The sequence below is a fragment of the Pelmatolapia mariae genome, linkage group LG12 (assembly GCF_036321145.2).
Source record: "Pelmatolapia mariae isolate MD_Pm_ZW linkage group LG12, Pm_UMD_F_2, whole genome shotgun sequence".
NCBI classification, from domain to species: domain Eukaryota; kingdom Metazoa; phylum Chordata; class Actinopteri; order Cichliformes; family Cichlidae; genus Pelmatolapia; species Pelmatolapia mariae.
Window position 1 is genome coordinate 3,117,087 of NC_086237.1, and position 25,982 is coordinate 3,143,068.

The window sequence follows — 25,982 nt, forward strand, 5'->3', positions numbered from 1 at the left end:
AAAAATGTTTCAACAGTTCTTTTCATCTTTTCTTATTACCCACAGCTACATCCACTCTGCCGGGCCTAGGCTACTCACTAGGGCTGGGTATCATCACTGATTTCTATAATCCATTCAATTCCAATTCACGAGGTCCCGATTCGATTCAATTGTGCCTCAGAAAGTCAGAAATATCATAATTCTGATCATTTATCAGTACTGATACATGTGAGACTTCATCAGAGGTGTAAGCATCACAGCAGATGCCTTTGTGTGAAAGTAACTGAGAATAAAACACAGAAAAACATGAAGGAGATTTTTCTGGTCTGGCTTTTTATAGCAGATGACCTTAAAAATATTCTGCAATTTTGCATAATTTTAAAAAGTATAAATTTCTTCAGTATTGAACAGCAGAAATTAGGCTTTCTTGTCCGAGGTCATTTAAGTGAAAAAAAAGAAAAGAAAAAGAAAATAAGAGACAGCCGCTGACAGCGTTGTATACTACAGTAGACTGGTGGGTAATAAGCGAATGAATAATGCAGAAAACAGAGATTTGAGATGGGAAACTGTCCTTGAAGTACACACAGTGAGCTGTGCATGAAGTTTGATTTTTATCAAACTTCATGGGAATTAATGACAACATTTATCAAATGTGAAGCGTAGTTTGGATCTTATTTTGCTGCTGGTTCAGTGAATTTTGGTTGGAGAGAGACAAAACCTGTAGATCAGAATCGAGCGCAAAAAAGACGGAAACACAAGGCGCGGACCTGCCGACGCATCAGAATCCGTGAGCTGTCGGCTTTCAGCCCCGATGGCGTGTCCGTGTACGGGCCGTCGGGTGAGAAAGCCAGGAAAGCTGATTCTGATGCGTCGGGTCTGCTCTGTGTTTACGTCTTTGTGCAGAATCCGTTTACCTGCTCTCATTTGCTGTTTGTTGAAATATTTTTAAGAGCTTTAACCTGAGATTCTGGTGTTTCTGGCAAAATACATTTATATTTAAAAGTCGATTCAGGATTAACTAAATCGATATCGCTTTATTCAAGCTACTCACCGCTCTCTATCCACCTGCACTTTCAAACGACAACTGCAGGACCACGGCCAATCAGAGAGGTCCCACCCCTGACTATCTCTGATTGGGACACACGATAGGGGCATGATGATGTGTGTCAGTTGTTGACCACACGGAGACTTTCAGAGTTGCAGAGACTTTTTTTTCTTTTTTACTGGAAGAGTTGGTCGTGCTGGTGTGAAAAATTGAAAAATTTGGTCGCATTTGCGACCAAATTGGTCGCACTCTAGAGCCCTGCTGGAATATTAAAACTCGTATCAAAGGAATCATCCGAGCCTGCAGCAGTTCTATTAAACCAAAGCATAATTTAACTGAAGACTAAATGTTCAGGGAGTCATGTAAAAAATATAACACCTCATCTTCTTCCCCAAACGATGCTGCCTGGAGACAAACAACAACATATGGAAATACGATCCTACCTCGTTCTGCTCCTCGTGCTCCAAGATGGCCTGGAGAAAGGCGCGGCGCTCGTGGCTCGACGACTTCTGGTCAAACATGCCGGCCTGGATGACCTTCTGATCAACGTTCAGTTTGTATTTGGCAGCAGCCAAGATTTTCTCTTCGACGCTGTTGACAGTGCAGAGACGAAGCACGCGCACCTCGTTCTGCTGACCGATGCGGTGAGCCCGGTCCTGAGCCTGAAGGTCCTGCATCAACATAAAAGAGGCTGTTTTACATTAAAGCTGGAAACAAACTCTACTCAACCACTGAGACAACACGACTGATTGTCAGACTGACAGTCAGTCTAACAGCACCGTCTCTGTTCCAACTCTCCTGAAAACACTGGAAAAACTAAAAAGCAAAAACTCAACAGTAGCACCTGACGCGATACCAAAGCCATCGCCTCTCCCACGGTCCACTCGCTGTGAAATTCATCTGGAGTCAAGCTGCTGGCTGCTTCACAACCCGACGCCATTTTAAAAATTAATCAATGATTCTCGCCAAAGTCAAAATGGATTAGCTGTCAACCCTGTCACAAATCAATTTAGTGGGGTATCAATAAGATATGAACCCAGGCACAGTTCATCTGATTTGCATATCACTGGAAACTTTTGGAGCCATCCAGCCACAGAAAGCAAAGGTAAACAATTTATTAAATATTTGAGTCACTTAATTATTTCACTTTGTGTAAATTTGAGGTTTAATAAACTCTCGGCTGGCATTGGACTAGAACAAGCTAAAGCTGGGAAAAAAAGAGCTACGTCCTAACTGGAAGAACCAAACACACCTTGGAAATGAAGATGAACACTTTGTTCCAGTTACTGTATTATGGTGTCCTTTTTATGCGTTTGTTTCAACATACAATACTGTGCAACGGTTTTAGGCAGGTGTGAAAAATGCTGTAAACAAAGAACGCTTTCAGAAATATAAATGATTGTTTATTGGCCCCAAACGTGTTCTGCAGCAGGACAACGACCCTGACCGTACAGCCAAAGTCATTAAGAACTATCTTCAGCATAAAGAAGATCAAGAAGTACTGGAAGTGATGGTACGGCCCCCACAGAGCCCTGATCTGAGCATCATCGAGTGTGTCTGGGGTTACACAAAGAAACAGAAGGATGTGAGGACCATCTGTGGTCGGAACAACCGACCAGCCGAGTTCCTTCAAAAACTGTGTGCACGTGTACGGAGAAGAAGGCAAAGGTTGGTCCCACCAAAGATTGATGTGATTTAGATTTCTCTTTTGTTCATTCACTGCATTTTGTTCATTGATGAAAATAAATGATTAACACTTCCTTTAAAAAAAAAAAAAAAAAGCATTCTTTGTTTACAGCATTTTTTCTCACCTGCCTCAAACTTCTGCACAGGACTGTATGTATGGTTATTATAATAGAGCTCGTTTCTTCCACCGAGTGCCCGTGAGCTCATTTCCAGATCGTTTCTGTTATTGTTGCTAGGCTACAGAATCATTTTGTTCGTTGTTAGATGGTAAATAATTGGCTGACAGCCAGAGACGTTTTCACTGACGTTCCTGCTTTTGATTGGCTGGTTAGAGAGGGCAGCAGTGGGTACAGCAGAGAAAGAACCTGATCTCTGTGGGATTTGTATAGAAAACAGAAAACAGGCACAGCCAGGCCATCTTTTTACAACACAGAAATATAAAATCCAGGTAAACGCACACTTAACAAAACAACCTGAAATATGATCAACATCATACTGAGCACTTCTAACTCTGTAGTCACGGACCTGGTGTGGGTTCCAGTCACTGTCGAAGATGACCACAGTGTCAGCAGCCTGCAGGTTGAGGCCGAGGCCGCCAGCTCTGGTACTCAGGAGGAAGATGAAGTACTGAGAGCCTTCCTCATTGAATTTCTTCAGCAGTGCTGCTCGGTCCTCGGACTTGGTGGTTCCTGAAACACGAAATCTGTTTTTATTCTTTGAATTTTTATTTTACTATCTCATACAATTCATTATCAAATAAATCCTCAGATGCATTAAAGACATAAAACAAAGGAACCAAATACACGCAGTAATGCAGCAACATCAAAAGGAAGTGAGACGATGAATAATAATCCATTTTCTAACAGCAAAATGAGGCTGAACAGACATTCAAGAGAAACGGAGAGTGTATGAAAGAGATGCACATAACTTCAAAGAGTGTGACACACCACAGGTAAATAACATAACTGCATTAACAGGCCTGTTATGGTTCAGTATAATGAAGGGTCCGATCACCTGAACTGAACTACGTCACTGTCATCTGTGGTATGGAATTAACTGCTAACAGGGATCCTTTAATATGTTCTGTTTCTGCTGATGTAGGACACACCAGCAGAAGCAAAAGGTTAAAACACCTACATGGTGTGGGTCTTTTAACCTTTTGCATCATAAGAAACATCATCACTTTGTTTGAAGTTTGCATGAAGTTCTTCCTGTTGGTTTGCTCCAGCGTGTGCAGTTAAGGTAAAAATGTCACCTGTAAACTGCTCCTCATCTCAGACCAATTAAACTGTTTCAGAGTTGTCTCTGAAGGGCAAGTCCAGAGACGGGTCCAAAAACCCACAAGTTTGTGTCTATGATTACACTCAGCTGAGTAAGGAGCTTACATCTTCATTTAATTTGCTGTACTGTGCAGACAGTGGAAATGCTGAGCATCAAAATGATGTACTGCTTCAGACTGCAGACTGAAACTGTTAATGATTTGATGAGAACTCTTCACCACAAAACGCCAAGACAAAAAGCTTTCACATCAGTGATTTACTGCCTTTCACATCCACGTCTGACCAAACGTATCTTATATATGTGGTTTGACCTTATAACAGCTTGTTTAGTTCCAGCTCACTGAGGCCGTTGGTGGCTTATGGGCATTTTAATAAAACAGGATAAATAGGAAGTGGAAGGGCCATCCATGGATTCATTCTGGTTATTGCTTTAAATAACAGCCAAGTGTTTCTGCAGAACATCATGAAGTCACTGCAACACAGACCTTTCCTTTTAATGCAAATGAACATTTTCTAAATTTCAAGAATTTCCCTCAAAGTATGCAAGAGTGGTGCTTTCATCAGAGTGAGGAGGACGGACATCAAACACAGAGACAGATGGACAGCCAAGCAGCATGGAGGCATAAAAAGACGAAGACAAACTGAGTCACTGCAAGCTGGTGTTCTTTAGCACAGGAGTGTGTAATGTGCTTTTATATCTAACAATGTAAGACAAAAGTATTGAACTTCTATTTTTTTTAATTGGCCCAACTGTGACAGTCTTTCTGTTTGTGATGTTTTTGATGAAACGCTTTTCGTTTCCACTACTGGGAAAAACAAATCTGCAGTAAGGCTAAAATCAAGGAAACAGACTGATACGCTATCGAGTTAAACGTCCTATTGTGTTTCAGTATGAGTCCCGGGGGAAAATAAATTAATCAATGACAGCTCCTCAGTGGATTCGGGTCTCTGCTGCCAGACCCAGTGGCTAATAACCCGTCTTTTGTTTGAGATGGCACTTGCGGGGATCTGGCTGAATGGATGTGATGGGAATTCTCTGACACCCTGTTATTATTCTCACAAGCATGAGTCAACCCCAAATTACAAAAGACAAATTTATCCTTTTAAAACATCCAATAGATAAAAAATATCGGAGTTACAACAAATTAAAATAGTCCTAATGGCAGAGGCTGGCAGGAAAGTTTTCCTTTAAACACCATATAATGTATTTAAAGGGCTCAATGCCCACAAATATACTGTGACTAATGCGCTGCGTTTCATTTACTGTAAACATGCTGCCCTTAAGACCGTGGCCGTTAGTTTGGTTCACATTTAATTCAAAAGCCATTTTTTAAGTTTATTAAATCAAGTGTTCTTCTAAAGTCTGTGAACTGTAATTTGTACTGATTAATAATTTCAGTGTTGCCCAAAATCCACGACTCAAAAACACATCACAGTGTAACAGCAAACCTCATGGACATCATCCTGCATCAACCATCAAGAATCCGATTTTCATGCTTTGTTGTAAATCGCAGTGACAGCAGGTAACAACAAGACCCCCAAACAGAGGATGGTTTAGCAGGTGGTGGCCACAGATTGTTGCCCTCTCCTTTTTCCTTGAATGATTTTTTTCTCTATGCTGCTTTTTGCCTGTTTTTTCCACTGCTGGTAGCGTGAGTTAACCACAGCCCAATTAAGTTCCACAGGCCGTCCAACTGCGTCAAGACTGGCAAATCGATATGTGCCGTCCTAAGAAGGTTTTTTTGGTGCTTCCCAGTACATTCTGAAGAATGTGGAAAAGACACCAGGACATCAACCCAGCAACAGGACTGGTATCTGCTCCTTTGTGTGAACACAAACAGGAAGAGCAAGCTAACGATACAAAGTGACCTCCAGCACGCTACTCATGCACATATCGGACCAAACTGCCAGAAACCAACTTCATGAGGTTGGCATGGGGTTCTAGAGTCCTTTAGTGGGACATGTGCTCACAGACCAGCACTGTGTGGATCAACTCATTTGACCTGAGATCATCATGAGAACTGGCAGGTCTGGCACAGCACCCCATTCTCTCCACAGATACAATCATTTACACTGAGCCTGTGACAGATGTCAAAGAGTCTGGAGACGCCGTGGCGTGACCTTCATCCAGCATGAAGGGCAGTGGGTCAGTGGTGGTCTGGGGAGGAAAATCTTTGGAGGGTTATTTAGACCTCCATATGCAGGCACTGGTACCCTGCCAGGGGATGAGCATCAACAACCGGTTCTTGTAGAGAAGCAGTTCCCAGTAAGTTTGATTCCTTGGAATTGTTCATCTGTTTGCCTATCGATTTTGCTTACTGTGCTACAATCAGCTCATTCTAGTTCGTGTGCAGGAGAAGGAAAATGGTGGCTCAATCTGCAGTGTACAGACATTACTCTTATTCCACAAAAGGACAGGAGCATGATGTTTAAGTGAAAACTGCATCCAGGACAGAAACAACTGCATTATGCTGCTAACACAACTTCAGCTCTCTGCTAGCACCTGCACAGACAGCATGCTAACGCTAAGCTAGCCAAGACCCCAGAGTGATCTTAAAGCTGAGTGAGTGCTGACTCCAGCCCCACAGCCAGACCCTGAACTTCAACAGGTAACAAACTGATAAGCAGTCAGGCTGCAGCCTTTGTTTCTATCTGTTCATGTTTCTAAAGTAGAATCACCATGACGATCGCTTTGAAGTCTTTCTATGATGGTTTTCATCTTTGGTTTGTGTTCATACCTAAATACGAAGAGAAAAATCGTTCATTGTGTTGGTGTGTATGACAGTAACCTATAGGTCTAGATTGTTAAATGGAAAATAATGAGACGATACGTTTCATGTCATTTTACGAAGAAACACAAAAGTGATGCAACAAATTACTTTCTCCTGGTAGTATTTAAGTAATGTACTGCATTACTTTTAAGAAAATGTTCCGTGTAATATGTGCAACAGTTACTTTTTTTTAATGATGAACCCAACACTGATCACATCAAAGAGGGGAAAACCTCAAACATGCACAAACATTTGATCCACAGCATTTAAGTGTTATGTTTTTGATATGCTGCTAGTGATGGTGGTGACTCTCAAAGCAGAACCAGTGAGAACCCAGTGAGGACTGATAAGGAATAGACTCCAGTGTGGGAAACATTAGGACGTGACTCGAGAACCTTTGGGATGTATCAGTGAATCTGAACCCACCAAACAGCACCAGAGTTTATCCGGTGGCTCACTAATGCCCCAGGACACCACATGCTCTCCCTTCGGTTGTAGGTCCAGATGTTGTTGAGAGTGCGTCCAGGCATGTGGGAGCAACTTTGATCAGCCTGAGATTTCAGCTTTTAACTCTGACATTTGGTGTGATTTTGAATCAAGTCGATCATTTTGTTCTCAGTAAATTAGACACAAAGAACATCAGTACAGATTTTCAGCTTGAGTATTCGTGCATTGAGTCCCATGTGTGATTTCCACGGTTTCTTTCATTTTCTTGAGCAGTGCAATAATCCAGCAGCTCTAGCACTCACCACAAGGTGCTTTACTGTCTCAGGTAAAGATACTACAACATTAATCCCCTCACTGCATATTAACAGGCTAAAGTGGACAAAACTCAAAGACAGGATCTGATTTTGTTTCCATTCAGTTTCTTTCAGGACTTTAAAATATGCTGATTCTGCCTTTGTCCTGATTCACAGGCTCAGCTCAGGACACCTCAAACAGATGTGTGTGTGAGCTTACCATCAAGACGCAAGTACTGAAAGTTGCGGTATCCGAAATAGTCCTCCATGATTGTCATGAGAGAGGTCATCTGGCAGAACAGCAGCACTCTGTGGTTGGTGGCCTGGAGCTTCGGTAGGATGCGATCTAGGAGCTCAAACTTCCCAGATGCTCTATACAGATCAGGCCTGAGTGCAGATAGTAAAAACAAAAAATGGATCGTAAACTTTTATTAATAGACTTTTAAAGCCTGCGTGGCATCTAGTGTGACAGCAGTTAATGGTTTCAAATTGGCCAATGAAAGCCTGACTCAGAGTTTGAACAACAGCTGAGGCAGCTCTGGGCTTTTACGTCATCTCTGTGAAAACCTGTTCACTAAATCTTTGAAGAACATTATGAAACATCACCACATTATCTGAGCTGAGCAATAATGTCGCTTTTTAATCTGTCCTCTGTCTCCTGGAACTTGAAGCTATTTGAATTTTTCTGTTTCTTCAGCGTGATTTGTTTATTAAACAGCTCCAATGGGTAATATGAGAATATACAGCTGGATTTTTTTCAATATATTACCAAGACTGTGTTATTAAAAACTCTGTCTCTGTCCATGGTTTGATTTCTTTGCATGTGTGGATTGGATGGGTTCAACAGCACCTTTAGAAATATATTTACTCAGGAAATTGGTGACATGTTCAAACCTTATTTTCCCTGCTGTATGTCATCCTGCTCTGTTAATGAGTGTGTCACTGAACACAGGAGCTCCATGAAGAGAAACGCCGGCCTGTGGCCTGACACTTCAATGAAAAACATCAGTTAAACCCAAACACACAGGCGCTGATTACAGCAGGTATGAACAAGGACTTCTCAATAAATGAGTTTCTACAGTGGTTTTTATTATTCATCACGTTTTATGTACACGATGCATCTTTTATTAAGTAGCTTCTATAATGTTTTATTATTTTCTTTGCCTTGAATCATACTTTTTTTTAAACTAAAAGACTTTTCTGTTTATCGTGAACAATTTTTAGGTCAAGATACCGTTTGGGTGACATGAAGTGGAGCAAAACTTTAACACCTCGCCTAAAGTGAACTTTCCCAGTTTATGTAGCAAATACTCCACTGGACACCCCCCATTCAGGTATGTCGAGATAAATCACTGGTTACACCTATGCTATTTAAAATAATGTCAGTAATATGTTTTAAAATGAGCCTGACGAAGGCTGCAAATAATAAGGTTTCAATTTACGATGAGAGCTTCTCGAGCTTTAACCTTTTCAGACTTTACGCTCTTCTTTGCACGCCGTGGAACCTTCACTGTCTCCACAAAAATGGGACAAAAGCATGCCTGTTTTACTGGAATGTTTTGTAGTAAAAATCCTGCAAAATTAGGGCTGTGCAATATGACTAAAATCTCATATCCCCATATAAGGCATTTATCGTCCTGACAACGATATAAATCACAACAGTTTTACATTTTCTATAAATTCTGTGAATCTCGGGCAACTCGACTTGCGTGAATTGTTTTCAGCTGGGCGTCATGTATGGCGTTATTTTTGTGCCACTATTCTGAGCGCACATAAAAAATTTTGAGCGCACGTAAAAAAAATTTGCAGGTGCAAACGTCAGAGCACTTATGCAAATATGTGATGTCTTGATAAATCGAGCAGATATTTGAAGTTTACACAGCACCATTCTAGCCTGAAAATATCTTAAAAGTTTATTTTGTAATAATAATAATAATAATAATAATAATGGATTGCATTTATATAGCGCTTTTCGAGGCCTTCAAAGTGCTGTACAATTCCACTATTCATTCACACACTGGTGGAGGCAAGCTACAGTTGTAGCCACAGCTGCCCTGGGGCAGACTGACAGAAACGAGGCTGCCATATCACCATATCGCAGCCCTCTGGCCCTCACCAGTAGGCGGTAGGTAAACTGTCTTGCCCAAGGACACAACGTCCGAGACTATCCGAGCCGGGGCTTGAACCGGCAACCTTCCGATTACAAGACGAACTGCCAACTCTTGAGCCACAATCGCCCCGTAACCCAGAAAGAGTAATATTTGAAACTCCGCCACTGCGTCGTTTGAGTTTTGGACGAAATGGATTCTGGGATATTGCATTTCGTCATTTCGAGGTGATTGGAGACCAAAACAGCCAATCAGATTTTTTTGCATCCAAGTCTGTGATTGGCTGGTTTTGTGGCTCAAAAATGTTGAGAGCGCAAGCAACACATTGCAAGCAAGCGCAAATGCAAAAACTGAGCGAGAGGGGCTGCTATTGTGTGTGTGTGGATAATAGCAAACACTGAAATACGTTTTTTGCACGCAGCAATGAATTTTGTTCACTCAAATTTAGCTTTTCTTCGCTCAAAATAAATTTCTCCTCAAAATGCAACACTTGCATCTGCAAATTTTTTTACATGCGCTCAGAATAGTGGCACAAAAATAACGCCATAATTGTGTACCTGGAGTTGAGTGTTACATAAGTTGAAACGGCCACAATTTCCTTTGTGAGTATTTATTACACGGCGTGTTGCGGGGAAACGCCTGTTCGAAGGTTTATTTTCTAGCACCTGACGGCTCTTTTTCACTTCTCGTCCGTAAACACTCTGCAGACTATTTCACATGGTTCAGTTTATTTTGAAAAATCTCAACAGGATCTTCAGCTTTATTGTGAAAGGTTTATGTGGAAAATAAACAAGCGGACACGCGATGGTTTTACCGTCGTTGTTGCTAACGACAACGCATAAAAACAGTCGCTTGTCCGTCCGTAGTGTGGTTATATCAAATATAAGAGAAAGAGAGAACTTTAAGAAAATCTACAGTGACCATCAAAACCAGGAACAAATATTGCCGTAAACAGTTTATTTTGCGACACCACGAAACAAACGATAGCATAATATGAAACGATAGATGTTTTTATATCGTCATCTGATATTTATCGTTATATCGAACAGCCCTATGCAAAATAAATAAAAACTCCAAATAAACTGCATAAATTTTACAAACTGACATTAAAGGTGTGTGCATGCACGTGTGTGTGTGCAGTGACTTCTAATCATGACCAAAACCATACGGATGTCACACTTTCCCGAGTGCTCTAAAGGACAAAGAGATCCTCGTGCCTGAAGCAGCATCAAGCTGCGAGCTTAACACTTCAAATTTTGACCTCCTTAGAGACGGAGGTGTAACACCGCCAACTTAAGCCTCTCGTTCCAGCGCGCTGCATATCCCTTCCATGAAATCGGCGCTGTCTTTCACGTCGAGTTCACGTGTCCTGTTCCTGCCAACACAGCTGGCTGTTTCTGGTATGTTCCAAAGCAAAGCTGCATTCTGGGATCTAAACGTGGACCCATTCTCACACCTGGGGTTTGAGGTGAACTGCTGCTGTGAATAATTCCTATCTGGTGCCAATTAGTGCCAAGCACAGCAGAGATGTAGCAATTATCTGACACGTTGGCTTCTTGCATGTGAAACCTCATCATCCTGTATTAGGTGTTAAATGACTATACACAAATACAAACTGACAAGCTCTATCAATGTCACTGCACTCATGTAAACTGACGTAAACAATATTAATCATTTGCTTTCATGTGTGGATGTTTTATCATTAATAAAGATGAAATTAAAAGCAAACGTTCATGGCAGGAAATTCTGAATCTCTGGAGAACTAAATATAGCAGTTAAGTACTTAACGATGTCTGAGCATCAATATGAGCTTAAATCACTGTTAAATCTTTATTTTACTTATTTGCTCAGCCCATGCATGAGCATCTACAGTACTGCGTTAAATCAAATGTGTTTTTCAAAGCACAAAACAGATCTATTGGCCACTGTATTATTATATGTTTTCATAACAGTAACAGTGTAACAGTGAAGGACACGAGGTGTTTGATTGTAAGACTTACCCACTGATGATGCCGTTTGGATAGCCCAAGTGCTCAGCAAAGGATTCCTGTATTAGAAAGCATCAACTAGGTTAAAGCGACGCAGGCAATTAAACTAAGTCCTATAAACGGCAAATATATGACTTCTTGTGAACATTTCACAAGATTTGCAACAACAGGCAGGTTTTAACCAGCTGATCTATCAGTTCTGTTTCTGTGTGGGGACCTTAGTGTCATCTAAGAACCAAACCAACATTAACAAACAAGCGTGTGTTACACGATGAAGGTAACAAGAACTAAACATCAATGAAAACCTTACTGTTTGATCACATTTACATGACTCTATCAGGACTTAAGTCATGAGACTAAAGCAGTTACAGAGTCTGTTTGAATGAGCCATTAAGGTTTTCAGCCTCTTGTGATGTTTCATCTGAGAACCGCCCAGCATCCAAACAGATGGCCTCAAATGAGCGTCAGCCTCAAAGTCTACCAGCCAATTTCTGCAAACACTGCAAGCCATATGTTCTATTACTCCCTGCAAGAGCAAAGACAAGACGCTTAATGCTCTCGTGGCATCTGAGGAATTACTTTTACTTTTAAAGTCAATGTCCCAACAACACCATGAATCTCCTCAGTGTCAGCACGGCGTGGAACAAATATGGCTAATGTTGCCGTTAACTGTCATCACAAGCCAACAGGTCAGCACGAATTTGTAACACTTAGGAACTTTGGAAACAACCAATTTGTAGCAAATCTAAAAAGACCAGGTGTTTAATGTTGGTGTTTGAGGTATGGTAAATCCTAAACTCCACTCTAAAGCCACCGTGAAACAGCTCATTTGGAACAGCGGTAAAAACCAGGGGGACACAGATGTAATAAATGATCTGCCTCTCACCCTGAGCTGAAACCTAAATATCACAATTTAGTAAATGTGCAACAGTTTGAAATCAACATAAAATATTCTAGCAAACAATCCCACACTCACTTCAATGTGCTGGAACATGTACGGGTGGTTGCAGATCTTCTTCAGCTGCATGATGGTGTTCATCAAGGTCTTTGCTCCACCTTTGCCCTGCAGAAATGTATTAGAGAGATAAAATAAGTAAAAAAGATCCAAACAGTCTGGATAAGCTGATGCTACTAATGACCTACAAGACCTTATTTTAATCATTAACTATTTTTTAATAACTTGTGGGAAGTGAAAACAAGGTGTGAACTAAGTTTTGACCGATCCAACATTTGTTTAAGGAACCACATTCTGACTGATTTGGAGCCGTGTTTGCAGCCTCCTGAGGAACAGAGTGGTGCCGACTCTTTCAGAGCTCTGTGTTTGATCTTTACCAACTCATGAAGGAAGTATTTCCTCAGCTTCTAAAATACGTGGGGACAGTCAGCGTGCACTGGGCTGTTAGAGCTTTTTCAGTTAATAAAAGCAAGAAGATGAAAACCTGTCATGAAGCTCAATAAAGTTAAAAGGAGATTCAGATTCAGGGGACATTTCTTGTCCCAGTTGCACCCGACCCCTAACGCACCTCCTGCGGGTGGTGGGCCATCAGGAGAATGGACCCACGTCCCTTTTTGGGCTGTGCCCAGCTGGGCCCCATGGACTAAGGCCCAGCCACCAGACGCTCGCCCTCGGGCACCCTCCCCGGGTCTGGCTGCAGGGCGGTGCCCCGGTAACCCCATCCCAGGCAGGGTGAACTGTTCCCTTGATTGGTCTTCTGAATTGTCCTTTGTCTGGTCTCTCACCCAGGACCAACTTGCCATGGGAGACCCTACCAGGGGGTGGAAGCCCCCGGACAACATAGCCCCTGGGATCCCTGGGACACACAAACCCCTCCACCATGCAGCGATTCTCAGAGGGGCTCTTCCCCCCTTTCACATGGTCATATTGATAAGCACAATTTTGATGTATCCATGGACAGCGCACTGAAAAACACTACACTTCTTTACAATGTCTTGGACGTAGGTAACACTGACTAGTTTGTTTTGAACGCAGATCATGAGCAGAATATTCCTGCGAGTGCTCGGTTAAAAGAAATTAAACTAAAGCTGGAAATTAAAATGTAGCTTCAGGAGTCAAATTAAATTTAGAATATCCAATTAAATTAAGCAAACATAGCAAAAGTGCACTCAAAGAAAATTCAAGGTCCTTCTGATGTCAAACAGCAGGCAAATCACTGCAGACTCTTCCCAAAGGCTTTGTCTGTCGGCACGACACACACGGACAGAACAAAGCGGCACAGCGACGCCACCGAGGAGCTGATGATATCTACCTTCTTGTCTTTCTCTGAGCCGTCAGTGAGGAGGATGCCTTTCTGCATGTGGCGGTACAGAACCTTCTGTATGGCAGACATGTCACATTTTATGACGTACTCCACCTGTGTGAACGACAACATAAATAATGAAATAAACTCCAGTGGCACAGTGGTGTCTTTTCAATAGTGAGGCTGTTTGAGCCAAATCCACGATCAGTCAGCTCAGCACTGACAAAATACACCAATGAGAATGAAAATAAAGGCATAAAGAAAAGCTACTTGACAGAATTATACCAAAGAACAAGCTGTAAGGTTGTACTTCAGCTTAGAAAGTCATCTTCTTCAAAATCTTTTATTCTTTTTAATAACTATGAAAGGTCACAAGAAGGCTGCGGATCATTTCCTGTCATCAGTTAAGGTGTCTGGCTCTGTGTCACAACAGTTAAGCAATGCAACCATATAAGTTGATAACAATGTGTTTAGGTCACACAGACTACTTTATCTCCTTTTCTTCAATTACTTTCTGAAACACCTCTGGCACAGTGTGGCCAGGAGCTCGATGCAGCACTTACAAACCTGCAGCTTCAATTACTTTGGAAAGCAGGAATGTTGCATCCAAGGTCAGCAAAGACTATCCCGTTCCTCAAAGTGTAAAAACAGCTGCATGTAACCATGAAATCAGCTCATTAAGAGCGACTAACACATGCATTACATACAAACAAACAGCAGTGCAGGTTTGGTGCACTGAGAACTCTGCAGCGTCCTACATCAACGTTCAGTCGTGTTAACCTCACCTTCTCTGGCAGCTGAGACTCCACCTCTTTCTTCAGCCTGCGCAGGAGAAACGGGCGGAGCACTTTGTGCAGACGCCGGATGATCAAGATGGTTTCCTCCTCGTTTAAGTCAACCTGAACACGTCAGAAAGAGTGAGAGATGATGCCTCGCAGCTGTTTGTTTTCTGCAGAGTGATGAGATTCATACCTGCCGACATGCTGCTTTACGCTAAACCTTCATTTAACCCAGAAGTAAAACTCTTAAGAGAAAGAAGCTCTTTTGCATGTGTTTCCTTGGCCAACTAAGGTTGTTATTAACATGGCATGTTTTCCATGGCGTGATAAATGAGAGCTCTGGGGAGAAACCCATGCTGGCACACAAAGAACATGCAAATTCCACACAGAAGGGTCCAGCCTGGGTTCACACCAAGGAGCTTCCTGTTGCCAACCACTGACTCACTCTGCTGCCATTATTACACATCACTTAAAAACTAATTGATGATAAGAAGCGTGCCTGAATCCACTTTTTCCTTAAGGGTGCCTTTTTAATTAAAAATTGTTATGTTTGGCCACGGTGCTTCTGTTGCACCCAGGGCACCAAATTGTTTTTTATGAACTAAAACAGCTACTACTAATGCAAGAAAGCTCAGCTTCCAATAAAAATACGCTTAAATATTCTTTTCCTAAATCGTGCAACACTTGTACAGCTGGAAATGAGCAGAACAGGTTCCCTTTAGTAAAAAGAAAACATATTTTTTAGCTTAGAAAACATCTATAACTTTTAATTATACTTAATTATACTTTAATTATATGCATCTAAAAAAGTAATATGAGATGAGCTGTATAGATGGAAAGATGGAACATTGAACTTGGTGGGAGCGGGCAGTGCTACGGGGGATTTGATAGTTTTGCCTGCTCCCTTTTCCACACGAGAGGTGACCACAGCTCCACATGTTTGATACGACACGACCCCAAAGGGCTGTGTCCTCTCCTAGCATTGAACCGGGACCTTTGTCCAAACCGCAGTCCCATGACTGTTGAAAGTGCAAACTCTCGATGTCAGAGCACAGAGAGATATCAGAGACCACTTCCATGCTGGCTACCGCTCGTTCAGCCTGCTGAGCTATGGAAGACGGTACAGAAGCATCGAAAGCAGTCGATGAGGAAACCGCTTCTAAATGTAGAGAAGGACATGAAACGTCACTCCTACCAGTGACGACACCCAGAATAACTCTCAGGTGTAATAACCTGTCTATTTATTGAAATTTTTTACTTTCTGAATTGTTTTGAGAGACTCACTGAACTTTCCAGGGGCAGGAAATAAAATTCCCTGTGGATACTCAGAATTACATTCAGAACACTTCCAGAGTCTTAATGCAGTGGGTATAAAAACATTCTCCCTTATGCATTTAAATAAGCCGTGTTAAATTTTACATATAAATGACCTAAATAACTTTCCTTTGCTTCCTTGCCAGGAGTAATGAAACATTGCTGCAAAGAAAAGCAGTGAGCTGAGGGGAACAGATGGAAGCAGGTCCTTTTAACAGCTTTAAGAAAATGGGAAGTATTTCTGTGTTCAGTAAAAAGCAGGAAGAAAAGGCTGTAAAGACAATTTTTAAAAGGATTTCAGTTTTTACACAGAAGCTTTGGTATTTTCTGATTATGAATGATAATGTCTGTAAAACATCTTCAGTCTCTTTAATCACAGAGCTTTCAGAAATGATTCATCTCTTTCTGATATCTCCTTTCTAAATTTATACTACATGACAAAACAAAATGCATTATGTATTATTATTTGATCTACGAAGGTTAAAACTAATTGTTAACTTGATTTGCAAAACCCAGACTTCAGCATCAGCCAGTGTTAGCTTAAAACTAAAACACTGGTAGCTCTCCTGGCACCTACCCTCTCTCCTGTCATGGCGAAGGGTGCGTTAAACCACTGCTCGAAGGTGCTGCAGCACTTGAAGATGGTGGGCAGCAGGAAGTTGAGCAGGGCCCACAGCTCGGGCAGCTTGTTCTGCAGAGGAGTCCCGGTGAGGAGCAGCCGACGGGGAGCCACGTAGTGCGTGTTCAGCACCTGTGTCAGTTTACAGTGGTGGTTCTTCATGCGGTGACCCTCGTCAACGATCATGTACTTCCAGCGAATCTGTAGGAGACACAAAACAGAACCCAAGTGCAAATTAGCATTTCAAATATTTCAGTTTTACAAAGTATCTCAGTCGTCACTGCAGGATTTTGATTTTGCACTTTGACGACCCTCAGGCTGCAGAATAATTCTGAATACAAATAACAAGCTTCTGACTCTGCCTTTTATTTAGCGTGTTTATGAGTATTCACACGTTCTCATCTGACATGATGAAATCTTTGTGCCCCCTGTCATATAATGTGTATTATGAGCACAATTCCAAAAAAGCTGTAAAATGTCAATAAAAACAGAATTCACTGATTGCAGATCTCATATTTTACTCACAACAGAACAGAGAAAACATATTACGTGTTTAAACTGAACAAATGCACAATTTTAGGTGAAATATTGGCTCATTTTGATTTTGATGGCAGCAACACATCTGAAAAACAGTCCGGGTGGGGGCAACAAAAGGCCGGAGCTTTCCTCCAGCTGCTGCTCTCCTCAGCTCCAGATGTTTGATGATGTGGACTGATGTTAAAATAAGAGAAGGATGCTGCACAGTGGGAAACATGGCCTGATGTTTTAGAGACATATTGCTGCCATCAGATACAAAATGAACAATTATTTCACTCAGTTTAAACATTTGATGTGTTTTCTGTGTTTTGTTGTGAATAAAATATAGTTTTGTAAGATTTGCAAATCACTGTGTTCTAGTTACATTTTACACAGCGTCCCAACATGTTTGGAATCAGGTTTGTTCATCACAAGTAATAAACTTTTATGCTAATAAAATACAATTACTGCCAGATGCACATATTTAACCTTTAAAAAGCCTCGAGTGAGAAAAACAAAAATCTGAATTTTAGCTGAAGATGAAAAGTTTGTGCATTAATAACAACAAAATGTACAAAGTGCAAAAGCGAGCGTCAGTGAATAATGCATGATGCATGATTTATTCAAGTGAAGAGATGAAAAGCAAAGCGAGGAAACTTAACATCTCTCAAATTACTGCATGAAACAAACAACAATCACAGTTCTGTCGCTTTTCCAGATGTTTTGGTGATTTGAGCTCGGCAGCAGCGGTGGATGGAAGCTCACCATAATTTCCTTTTGCTCATTTTGTGGATATTTGTGAAGACGGAGATGTTACAACAGGGTTCAAGTTAGGAAGCACATTATAGATAGAAGAAAGAGGTTTGATCCTTTTCACCTTAGCCAGTATTTGCTTGTCTTTGATGATGTATTCATAGGTGGTCAGCAAGACGTTGAACTTCCCGCTGCGGAGCTGAGGCACAAGCCCACGACGCAAAGCAGGGGTGCCCTAATATGTGGAGACAAAGAAGAGACAACGTTCTGTCGTAAAATCTGAACATCTGTGATGTGAAAAAAGAGACTAGACTAAAAAACAGAGATTTGTCTCACCTTGTAAGCAATTTTAACCACAGACGGTGCCCATTTGTCAAGCTCATAGACCCAGTTAGACAAGGTCCTGAAAACAGCATTTAAATGTGGTCAGAATGTTTTTAGCAGTAAAGGCAGAATCTTCAAAGAGTACAGATTCATCAACATTTCATTTACAAAAACAACCAAAGAAACCATGAAAATGCACCAGCCCACAAGCATTTTATTTCATAATAAGAGACTAGATGAGCTCTTTATGTTCAGTGGCATACTGGGACATACTGCTGTGTGCTAAAAAACAGACAGTTTTAGGCTTTACTCCATATTTGCACACTATGCATATTCAAGAGCACATTACACACAGTGGCCTTGAGCAGCGATTTAAGCCTCCGCTCAGCTTCCATCACTTATAAAGAAAAAAGTGCTCTGTTCATTAATCTTTAAAAAATAGTCTTGCTTCTAAAAACACAACCATTGTTCACTCGAATCTTCAAACACCTGCAGTTAGAAACCAACATTAAAAGGAATAACAATTAAAAAGACGAGTGTTTTCCTGCACTCGTCCTGCGAGCACTGAGCACACTTTCATCAGCCTTAAACCACTTTGAATTTTCACCCCTGAACAACAGCACGCTGGTTTCCTGCTGTTTGTAAGTGAAACACAATGAGAATCACACACTTCATGAAGCTGTATCAGTAATTGGACATATTCCCATACTCTGAAAACAGTTTTAAAGATTTATTTCGACCACACCCTGTAAAGTCATCAGTTATTCACATTATCAGATATTATTTTGCAATGGACAATAATGCATTATGGGTTGTTTTTAGCCTTAATGTTGCACAGTTATAAAGTGTTCGTGAGGACTGTGTGAGCGGTCCCACACATGAAATAAATACAAGCCTCTCTACTCATCTATAAAACTGCCATCAAATAATCTGGCTCATTTGAGCCTATAATGAGATGCACACACAGCCTTATACTAAAATTAAGCATCTTTATCCGGGCCAAAAACACATTCAGACATGCTAATTATCCTCCTGTGCTGTTTTAGCAGTTTCAAAAACTAAACTGTGGCAGAGGTGAGGTCTTTGGCTCCGCTGCAGGGGAGCGGTGGTGCAGCAGGCGTAATCAGGTCTCTCCCTTTTTAGTGACGCCGGGAGCTGGTGACAAGCTGATTGATTGGACCGAAGACTGTGCTAAACCCAAAAAGTACTGTGAAAGCACAGTAAAGAAAAGAAAAGAAAGCCATAACCAGAACACCGTGTGGTTTGAGGGGCGTGCAGGGTCACATAAACTTTATTGATGATGTAATGCCTCTGTCCTGCTGTTCTGCTGCAGTCACTAGAGCAGTAATGTCATATCCATCTCAGGGGTCAGGTTGTATCTCTCCCACAGGGCAAGCTTCCATTAGCAGTTAGCATGAACTTAGCTGCACGTGACACACTTTGGCTATGTAAGATGTTCTGATTACTCAGAGCAATGATTCATTTCTCCTCCAGTTTAAATGTTGAATGACAAGCTGCACCCGTCTCAGGTTATTTCAATAACACAATCTGAGTGCCAAGCAGCTGCACTGACATATCTGAATAAATGCAATTTGATTGGCTGAACTTTTCTCTGCACCTTGCCTCAATTATCACAGGCAAAGCAAACCAGCAGATCCACAATTCAGCACCTGGTGTCAAAAAAACAGAAGAGAAGCGAGACCTTTGAAGCCTGAAACACGTATGTGTGAGTGTCTGTCTGTGCCTCCATCCACCTCATACTAACAGGAAGTGGCCTAAGAACACCAATTTAACTTCAATAACAATAAGCACCTTCATGCACAATGCATTTTTTCCTTTCCACACTGCAAAGTGAAAAATATCTGCCAGTAGTATTCTCGTACCCTGTTTAGTATGCACTGTACTTCATATTGTTAGAATAATTACAAAGCATGAATTTGGACTTATCACAGTGAGATGGATGTGAACACCTGACACGTGTCATTTGAGCAAACACCAACTCTCTTTGCTTACAGCCCGTGTACTGCTCAGGCTATTTCACTGTGAGACTACAGGGGCATTTGGAGAGCACAAATCTATTAGAAAGATATAAAAATACACTTTTTTTTTCTTATTACAGCGCCCCTTAATTCCAGGTGCAGTCATGCTGAAAAGCTGTTTGTGCTTTTTCAAATGGATGCTGAGTCCATGTACCAAGGCTGAGGCTGATAAAATATAGCCTATGCCTTTTAAACAGTTTCCTTGGCACCAATGGAAATAGCTAAAAGGACAGGACGGGTGTGAGGGAGCACTCATAAGGACCTTCAGGGTAGTTTACGTGTAGTGCTGCTAATACACGAACAAAAAGAAAGCCTTCACACGAGTGATTATCATTTGAAGTTCTTTTCAGGTGACTCTAATAATGTTAGATTTTAGGGTGTCATGACATTGCGAGATAAGAGCCACGAGTGATACTGGAAGAGAAGCACTAACGAGAGAGGAACGATGATGAGATAGGGACCATTGAGCCTCTTGTGCTCCATCAGGTAGGTGATAAGGGCGATGGTTTGGATGGTTTTGCCGAGCCCCATTTCATCAGCCAAGATGCCGTTGAGATTGTTGTTGTACAAGGACACCATCCACTCGAGCCCCTGAATCTAAAAAACAGAGAAGAAAGCATGAGCGTGCTCTGTGTGGACACAAAACGCACAAACAATAAAACGGTGAAGACGAAGAAAAAGGAGAAATACACGTCTAACTAGATGTTAAAAAGACAATACAATGAATAATGCCCAGAGTTTACAATCATCTATATTCCAACATGAATAACGGAGCTCTCCTTGTGGCTGAAATGGCTGCTGTGCATAATAAGCAAAGCAAATATGAAGGCAATCACAGGCACCTGCAACAAGTCAAGTAAATGCATCCTTGCACTATTATGTTTATCCTATCATAGGGCAGTCCTAACAATCAGGTGATGAAGCTAAAGCAACCCATAAAAGTTTCTTGTATGCCATTGTTGATGTTGAGGATGGTCGGTGTAGCAATACGGGCCTTCTCATGTCTTCTAACATCCAACTCTGTACGTTTGTTGGTGCAATCTTTGTTTTTATAGCATCCCACTGTGGAGCAGCACACTTGATTTCTCAAACTGTGGGGCGGGGCCTGCTGTCGGGGCACAGAGCCACTGCAGGTGGGGTGCAGATGGCGACAGGTAAACATACGCCGTGAAATTAAGTTGAATTAAGAAGAAAAAAAGACATTAAAGCGACAAAAGATTACACAGAAACTCATCTTTGATCCTTTTTTTATTGCTGACTGATTGAATTTTGGATTCTGGGACAAGTGACTTTTTCTGGCATGTCAGAAAAAGTTTGGAACTACAGACTTAATCCAGAAAAATACAGAAAAGTGCAGAAATTATACATGTCTTAAAGTTTTTAAACATAACTAGACGCACATATCCATAATGTCATGCTGTGCCCCCTTTAGCTGTGACAGCCTAAAAGAAAGAACTGCCAAAAATATGGAATCTAAAGGCATTTCTTCTGCCTCTGTACTTGTAAATGTGCAAACCTTTAGACGTGTCAAGAAGTTAATTTGACATTTTTCACTGTGAGCTTTGCCGGCTAACTTGATGTTACTGCCACCACAGCATTTTATATCCTAAAGCATTGGGAGAAAAATAACTCTGTCACCAGCTGCGTGGTTTCGCCTGTGGGGAAACAATTAGCGAACGACGGTCTGACGAAAGGTCAGGAGGTCAGTGGCAACAGAAAGGTAACCAATAAACTGCACAATGCTTCAATGCATGCATGTCTGTCAGCAGAGCTAATTCCAGAGATGACGGCTGTGAAAAGAAATGTATTCCCAACTGAATGCAGAGTCTCTGAGAATTTAGGTTTGCTATATATATACTGACACCGCAGACGTTTGATCCGATTAATGGATGTCCAATTTTCCCCAAGCAGCGCGCCATATCTCATTTTAAATTTGGCACACCATAAATCAGACAAACAGGATGACTGCACCGTGATTGGATAGAAAACAAATGCTAGCTGTACCCAGCTGCCAGTTCCAGATCTCTGCCAATATATCTCTCACGGTCATGTACGCTGCAGCTGAAGACGAGATGAGGGTGTCTGTATCGCTACAGGCAGACAGGCTTGACTAAGACGCATTCATGTGCCTAACAGGAGATGTGTTTGCTTACAAAGCCTCTATCTATGACCGAAGACTTGTGACAGTCACCAGCTCTTTGCCCACAGACTCGGGAATATTCAGAAAACCTGAAAACGATTTGTTTCCATGTCCAGAGGCGTGGCAACGCCCTCAGTAAATACATTAGGACATCATCACAGAGAGCAGAGGTTAATTTACCTGCACTGAAGAACATAAATACATTTAAGGCTCGAGCTGTTATTTTAACTATCACCTAATTTGCTGATTAAGATTAAGATAAGATAAATCTTTATTAGTCTCACATGTGGGAAATTTTTTAGACTTAAGTTAAAGGTTAAGAGAAATAAAGAGGAAGTTTAGTTTTCTGATCAAGTTACTAAGTTTAGTTCAGACCTCTAGGAGACTGAGAGGCTTTTTTCCCACGAAACATGATGCTTGTTTACATGAATCAATAATATAAAAAGTATCTCACATTTGAGGTGTGGATTCATCGCATTTATCAAATGAAATCGCACTCATCTATAATAACTTTTTCTTGCCATCTGTAGCCTGTTTTCATACTAAAGGTAGCGTTTGATGATTATGAAGCTGGTACTGGTGGCACTGGAAGCACAGCAGGAAGTTGGCGCTGGCACTGCAAGACTCGACAGCTTGACTGTTTCACTCACATTTACAACAAAAATAGACGTGCATGGTGTTACAAGATAAATATATATTCTTAGTGCTTATTTTCTGATTAGATTGTTTTATGTATTTTAATAATAAAGGCCTTTATAAACCAAGGCCAGCTGTGAAAGAGAACTAGGTCAGAGGGTGACAGGTCGCCTAGCAACAGAGGTTGAAGTAAGGGGAAGTTAAGAAACAGGAAGTTTAGTGCAGAGCTGCAGAGGCATATTAATAAAATACAGGAAACCAGACAGAAAAAGTGGAACTAGTAAACACAGAAGGAGTGTTTTTATCGAAACTATGTGTGACGTGTAAAGGACCAAAATAACACCTATATGAGACACATTTTTGAGATTCTGCAACTGGCTTTGGGCTGTGCAGGGTCTCTCTCTTCTGGAAGATGATTGAATAAAGAATTATAAATGTTTTGACCACTCCTGAGTTGGGTTTTCCCTGTTCTATCATGGGGATTATTAAAGAATCGGGTTTAATAATGGACTGCAAAATGCATTTAGATGAATATATGAGAGCATAAAGCATGACAAGATTCTGTTTTCTTGACAAAAAATGATGAAATGACTTTGATGTCATGATTTATGGTACACACACACACACACACACACACACACACACACACACACACAGTAATGATGCAGTCCATCAAGTCCAAATACCCAGGGGGAGATAAAGGAACGCCAGCGCATGTCACTGTAGTCACAATCAAAACCTCTGTGGGTAAAAAGCCGAACACGCTGTCATCCACTGACCCTTTGTTTTAGACTAGCACAAAGCTGGAGAATGAAGATCCAATTAAAGCTAAAGCTGTTTGTATGCAGACAGTCTGTTACTTCAGCTGTCGTGTAAACTCTGCTTAAAGCTGACAGCAGCGGTGCTTCTCAGTTGCAGTGATAGCTTGTAGCTTGCTAGCATGTAGGGGGGTGTCCAAAGCTTTTAATTGAATTTTTCAAACGTATTAGCTCGGATGCCAATGTGGTCCAATGTTTGCAACTTATACGAGAACTTTACAGTCTCTAAAATGTTCCTTATACAAAGTTGGTCTTCTTTGCAGATCAGCCAACGTTTGCTCCCATTCATTGTCTATGTAACCAGGAAACTACTGAAAGCACTCAGACTGGACTTTTTTAATCTAAAATGAAAACACACTCAGCACCTGCATGGCATACTTCATTGCTAGCATGTTGTTATAAATACATTTTGCTGCACTAGTTTTGCTCTCAAACAAGCTGCCATATTGATTTCTGTTTGCAATCAAGTTGCTGACTGCCCATGGAAGCTCAGTGTTTGCATGACTTTATCTAATGCCTCTCAGATCACACATCAAATGCTCGGGTGGATCCCATGCGTGCTTAAAAATGCCCCATGGATGTGCACCACATCACATTAGAGACAGGCTGGGAGATGAGAGTGTAAAGACGAGAGTGGCTTCCCATGTGAACATGCAGACATACATTTAGACAAAGTTTAGCTCTGCAAATCAGTTCTCGCTGATTTGAAAAGAGCCGGTCTGCTGAGACTGGGTACAATCTGACTCAACTTTCATTTGGAAAGAAGTTCCAATTTCAACCACATGCAAGCAGACATTCCTGGTGGATTGCTCTCTAACCTGAAATCCACATTATGTCTACTTCGCACATAGTTGTTGATGGAAGATAAAATAGCTGCTGAAAGAGTTGATATCTTTGCATGACGCAGCAAATCTCTGTGCAGCATTCTGCCATCTCATTAGACATCTTAATCTGTTGCTCCAGCTGGACACTTTAGATGTTTTTCACAGACTCAGTAGAACTGAACTGAAACTCAAGTCCTCACAGGGCATTCAAGACAAATTAGACGTGTCTACTGGTGGCAGCACTGGGCCACACTGTTCAGCCAGAATCAGGACAAGCTGTCCAAGAACAGTTAGGAAGCCCTGCTCACTCACGCCAAAGTTCCAGTGGTAGCGCTTACAAATGAGGTCAAACCAGTTACAGGAAAGAATGACATTTTAGACCAGCCTAGGATAAAGGAAACATCTGACACACTGTTTGGCACAAAGCTGGAAAAGAGCAGAAGCTTCACAACAAGTGTTTCTATATGTTCCCTCGATCTATTTGCAAATGTGACCAATGTAGACTTGCTTGACTCATTTATTAAATTCTTGTCATGTTATTGGATTTCTTGGACCAAAAAGTTCCCTCAAAGATACAATATTAGGGTGAAAAACTCAACAATCCACTGATGATGCTCTGTGAGGAGCACCTGGCAATGGTGGAAAAAAGGAACTCCCTGTTAACAGGAAGAGACCTCTGGTAGATTCAGACACAGGGAGGAGTAGCCAGCTTCTACAAAAGCAGACATGTTGTATACGTGTGTGTGTACCTGGTACTGTTTGAGCATCCCATTGATCAACAGTGACGACTGCTTCTCCACCCTCTCAATGACAGCGTGGGCCACGCCGTAGTAAGACTGGGAGCTGGTTTGGCCAGTAGGAACACTGTACTCATCATCCACATCCTGCTTGGCTGACCTGCATGTGTGTTTGATCATTTGAGACAGAGACAGAGAGCATTTGAAAGTATCCTAACTCAAACTGAACCAGCTTTCAAATTTAATTTAATGGCGCCTAACTGAGGTCTGACCCCGGGAGCTCAGACTAATAACTGTCTGAGCTCCTCTGGAAATCCACATTCAATACAAAGACAGCCAGAGGTTTGTTTATTTGCTTATTTGTGAGGCTCCTGCAGGGAAAATCAGGTTTCAGGTTGTTAAAAAACAGTCTACACACTCAACTTCCAGCGTATGTGAACTGAACGCTTCTTTCTAGCTGATGCAACACATGCCGAGTAAATGGGAGATAACAGAAGGAAATACAATACTCGATGATGTTCTTGGCAGCTCTCTTGGTGACTTCATCTCCGTTGGGATCGATTATCTTCTTCTCCTCTGTCTCTCCTTTGGACGCCTCATCTTCCTCCTTATAAGGTAAAATTGATAA

The 25,982-nt window shown here is 41.5% G+C and overlaps 1 protein-coding gene across 2 annotated transcripts in view; it reads right to left on the minus strand.

Annotated features, from left to right (window-relative positions):
* Nucleotides 1-25,982, minus strand: part of smarca2 (SWI/SNF related, matrix associated, actin dependent regulator of chromatin, subfamily a, member 2) — a 63,857-nt gene that overhangs the window by 22,393 nt on the left and 15,482 nt on the right. For both annotated transcript variants that reach the window (XM_063490683.1, XM_063490681.1), the window contains exons 14-26: nt 25,864-25,961; nt 25,367-25,514; nt 20,633-20,796; nt 18,173-18,239; nt 17,961-18,071; nt 16,526-16,768; nt 14,641-14,754; nt 13,865-13,969; nt 12,574-12,660; nt 11,610-11,656; nt 7,722-7,888; nt 3,236-3,399; nt 1,468-1,695 (exon numbers count right to left, since the gene is read on the minus strand). In XM_063490683.1, the coding sequence (XP_063346753.1) occupies nt 1,468-1,695; nt 3,236-3,399; nt 7,722-7,888; nt 11,610-11,656; nt 12,574-12,660; nt 13,865-13,969; nt 14,641-14,754; nt 16,526-16,768; nt 17,961-18,071; nt 18,173-18,239; nt 20,633-20,796; nt 25,367-25,514; nt 25,864-25,961 (1,743 nt within the window). The remainder of the gene's footprint in view (nt 1-1,467; nt 1,696-3,235; nt 3,400-7,721; nt 7,889-11,609; nt 11,657-12,573; nt 12,661-13,864; nt 13,970-14,640; nt 14,755-16,525; nt 16,769-17,960; nt 18,072-18,172; nt 18,240-20,632; nt 20,797-25,366; nt 25,515-25,863; nt 25,962-25,982) is intronic.